The sequence below is a fragment of the Amblyomma americanum genome, chromosome 1 (genome assembly GCF_052857255.1).
Source record: "Amblyomma americanum isolate KBUSLIRL-KWMA chromosome 1, ASM5285725v1, whole genome shotgun sequence".
Lineage (NCBI taxonomy): Eukaryota > Metazoa > Arthropoda > Arachnida > Ixodida > Ixodidae > Amblyomma > Amblyomma americanum.
The window spans coordinates 447,270,589-447,274,647 of record NC_135497.1 but is presented as its reverse complement, the minus strand read 5'-3'; the positions used below and the strand labels follow the sequence as shown (position 1 = coordinate 447,274,647).

At 52.1% G+C, this 4,059-nt stretch overlaps 1 protein-coding gene across 1 annotated transcript in view; it reads left to right on the top strand.

Annotated features, from left to right (window-relative positions):
* The first annotated feature begins 633 nt into the window (after positions 1-633).
* LOC144115956 (leucine-rich repeat-containing protein 20-like) overlaps positions 634-4,059 on the top strand; it is a 12,476-nt gene continuing 9,050 nt past the window's right edge. Inside the window, exon 1 of the mRNA XM_077650594.1 lies at positions 634-1,038. Within this exon, the coding sequence (XP_077506720.1) occupies positions 933-1,038 (106 nt within the window). The 5' untranslated portion in view covers positions 634-932. The remainder of the gene's footprint in view (positions 1,039-4,059) is intronic.

The window sequence follows — 4,059 nt, the reverse complement described above, 5'->3', positions numbered from 1 at the left end:
CAAGCGCCAAGGGGATCGGCAGACCAGGGCCAGTTTAACCTCCGGTGCGGAGGACTGGCAAGCTAAGAGAGGGCCAGGATAATGGGACGGAATGGCGACGGGACAAAGGAGAAGGCAGTGTTCCAGGTTAGCATGTAGGGAGGTACAAGACGAATCAAAAAGGAACCGATAGAGGTAGAGACGCGCCGCAGTGGTGACGACATCTGCACTTCATGTGACGGGTAATATCATTTCGATGGACTAGCTGGCCTCACTTTCTACAAGGAGCTCGCTTTTCTGCGATGTCGAGATTGTTGGCGCGTGCCATGTTGTGGTACGCAGCGGCAGCCTAGTATGTAAGCACGTGCGCGTACTCATCCGAAATAAATCTGCAAGTCGGCACCCGTGCTGCCGTCTTGGTTCAAAGCTCAATCGCGTACTTGGCCTCGGGTGGGCAGCACGCGAGGCAGACCGTCCCTCGTGTGCGCTGTCATTCCCTCCGCAAGTTGCGTCTCTCCCGGAAACCGTTTCGCAAGCAATTAAGTTGCGAAGAAGCGCTGCGGCAGGAAGTGCGTTCAATGGGGGCGAGCCGAGCAGTCTGCCGTGCGTCACGTGCGGGCCGCAGGGGAGGCACGCTTGCGAGGTGTTCCCTGCGCTAATTCCGGCTCGACCTCGTGTGACACCGCCGCCGGGAAACGCTGCGGCCGAGAAAGAAGGGTGCTCTGCGAAACCCGGGGCTGCCGACCTCAACCAAGAAAAACAGGCAGAAAAGAAGCGGTGGCCAAAGCCCTTCCAGGATCCGAGCCCCGGGTTTTCCGTCGTTGGCTCGGGTCCGAGGTCAGCTGATTCCCGTTGCGCAGGGAGCAAGGGGGTGCCGGCGCGTATATTTAGTGCGGGCCAGCGCAGTCAGAGAGCAGAGACTCGCCGTTACTTCGTCGTGTGTGCTTAGCAAGATGCCCCCGCCATCGCAGCAACAGGTGGACATCGTCGGCGGTGCCGGGAAGGCCGTCATCAAGGTGGTCCATCGGTGTACCGACGCCACGGAGAACCAGAACCTGGGTGAGCGCACCTGCGCGTGCCTCCCCGCAAGCCTGCCCAACGCCCTCCTCACGTTCGGGAGGCTTGCGGCAAGGGCGACGCATTCCCTCCAGCGTTCGTTCGCATGACAGGCGGCAGCGTGCACGCGGATACGAGTCAACTTCACGAACGGAATATATGCGAGGCTGTCTGGGAGACAATATTAATACTCCGATGAGGAAAAAGAGACGGTTCGGATGACATGACGCGCGCCCAGGACCTGCGAGGATACGTACAAACTGTGCCTGCCCCTTTCAGTGGCTCCTTGGTATATAGAAAAGCATGGCATCATTCTTTTGCCGAGTGGGTGTGAACGGCCTGCAACGGGATGGGGCTTTCACTTGGATGTGCTTGCCATTCCTCCAGAGCGATGTCATAGAGAGTTTCAGCTTAGCGTAGACGTATGCTGGATTACCGTTTGCCTGCTGCTCACGCGCAGTGGCTGGTGCACGCCTGACCTGCCCATGCAGCTGCCACTGCGCGTACGAAGTATAGGCAATCAGTAGTCAGGTAGGCGCCTACATAGTCTGCTATGCTAAAACTTTGTAATATCATTCTTTCGTTCAAAACCACTGTCAGTGTGCTGGCTTGGCGTCCTAGCCCACTAGAGAATAAGCATTCATCGCAGAATATGAGCCGCATAGCAGTGGCGGCTTGCATGAACAGAAAGCATATACTTTTGGGGGCAACCCGGCTTCAAAATTAGGCTCTGTTTCCCAGTTTAGCGCCACAAACAGCCCGACAAACAGCTAGTTACAGCACATGATTTCTGCGTTTACGACGAGAGTGCATGCCCGTCCACTACCGGGCGTCCGAGGCACGTATGTGAAGTGAACGCGCGTCAATTAAAAGCGCCGACAAACATTGCCCAGTGCGACCTCGATACCCTAAGCTCGAGAACTGGCTCTTCGTTGTCGATATTTTTTGAGCGCATTAACTTCTCGGTTAAACTTGCTTAGAAGGCAGCCTTGAGACAGCACCTATATCGCATGATCGCAGCCTGCCGCATTGCTGCGGTCGTATATTTGAACACAACTGCCTCACTCCGAGCGCCTTACTGATTTCATGAAGCCGGGCACGAATGCGACGGCACCAGTCGGCGCCCGTGCAGCCTGTGGCGATTACGGAGCACTAGGAAAAATTTAGCGAGCAGGACCGCTGTTAGGGTGAGGATTCAGCGTTGTAACATGGGCCCGCACAACAAAAATGACTTCACGGAGATGTTATATTAGCGATTAGGTTGTTTATCGTTTCAAACTTCCATCACCAGAGTGTACACTTCAGCACACATACCAGGTTGCACCATGGTACGAAATACGGTATGCCAAAACGTTACTCCGCCGGTACCCTGCCGTATTCTTGGTGGCGAATGCGCAGTCGGTTCGCGGTATACCGTTAAGCTCTCTTGTAGAAGTTATTCATCGCGCAAATGCTATGTTTCTAGGGAAACAAATTTAGAAATAATGAATGAAAAGGTGACTTTGCATCGTGTTGTTGTATGGAAGGTGATTAGTTGTTTATCTTACTCAGACATTTTTTGTTCATAAATCAAATCAAATTCCGAATACCCAACTGGCTCTGTATACGAGGGCATTAGAAAAGCAGAGTTGGTGTCCCACGCTATCGGTACCTCCACTCACGTTAGGTGCACTGGCAAATTAAATCACAATCGAGAGCTCATAGGACGCTCGCGAAGAACACGACAGTTGCGCATGGTGCAGCAAGGCGGGAGTAGATGATAGCTCACTTTCACGTGCCACAACCGAGAAGATGCCTGCGGAATACAACGCAGTAGAGGAATCCTGATTGCCTTCGCCCACCTGTGCTGTTCGAAGTGAAACTAAATCTCAGTAAATGAGCGTTTTTGCCGTTGGCCTTCGTTGAAATGCACCCGCCGCTGCTGGGGTCAAACTTTCGTTTTTCTCTCCAATAGCAGCACCCATGTCCACCAAGCCACTGGGTCAAGCAAAACTCTAAACCGACAAGGAACTAATTGACGCGATTGAAAATTCAGGTAATCAGGTCCTTGAATGTTCCCCATTTTATTTTTGTACAAACTCTTAATTATTGGCGGAAAATTATCCCAAAGAAAAACCCGGTGAAAAAAAATTGCCAGGCCCACACCCGAAACGCTGTGTGCAACGTTTGAATTCCCATCAGTTTCCTATGGAAAGGCAATGAACTAACTCCATGGTGGCTTTTCTCGTGTGCTTCTTTTTACAAGCTCAACTAGATAGTATGCTATCCTTCTGCCTACGCGGCCTTGTACGCTAGTAAGGTCCGGGTGAGCTCTACGCTGCTGTTGCACAAGTGTTGGTGCGGAGTGCATGCCTAAAAAATGGGTCATCAAAAATATCGCCTGCACGCCCGAGAATGCATTCCTTCGCAATCATGCTTCACTAAGCACAACAAAATAAAATGGTCAGGAATTAGTACGTGCCCCAGGGGTAAGGAGGTTTACACGTAGCGTGCTCTAAGTGCGCCCACTATGAGGCACACGAGCATGACATTCTTCGGGGCCTCCGCTCCCGCATGCATATTGGCTGCTGGCGTCCGCGGTAAGCGCTGGACGGCGACGCCTTTAGCCCCGGAGACTAAATGCTTCCAAGCATCCGTGTTCACAGGGCACCGCCTAAATATTTCACCCTAAGAGGCCAGTTAGCTCCGAATGAAGGATTATGCATCATCTTTCAGGGGCACGTTACCTCAACCCAAGAGAGGCTTTGAGTTCGACTGAACGGCAGAAAAGTTTTCGAGTGGTATCAGGTCGGTGTGTAATGCGAGGTCGTCAGTGGAGTAAATACTGTAGTTATTAAAGTGACGAGGACTTCGTTTCCGGATGAGCACACATGAAAAACTAGCGCTAAACCACTACAGGCTGTTGCTGAATTGCAAGACTGCTGTTTTCAGAGCTGCGACACCCCAGAGTCCTGAAGTACAGTGTAACCATAAGAACCGAAAAAACAGAAAAAGTCAACGGTTCTTGTTAAACCAAAAATAGGG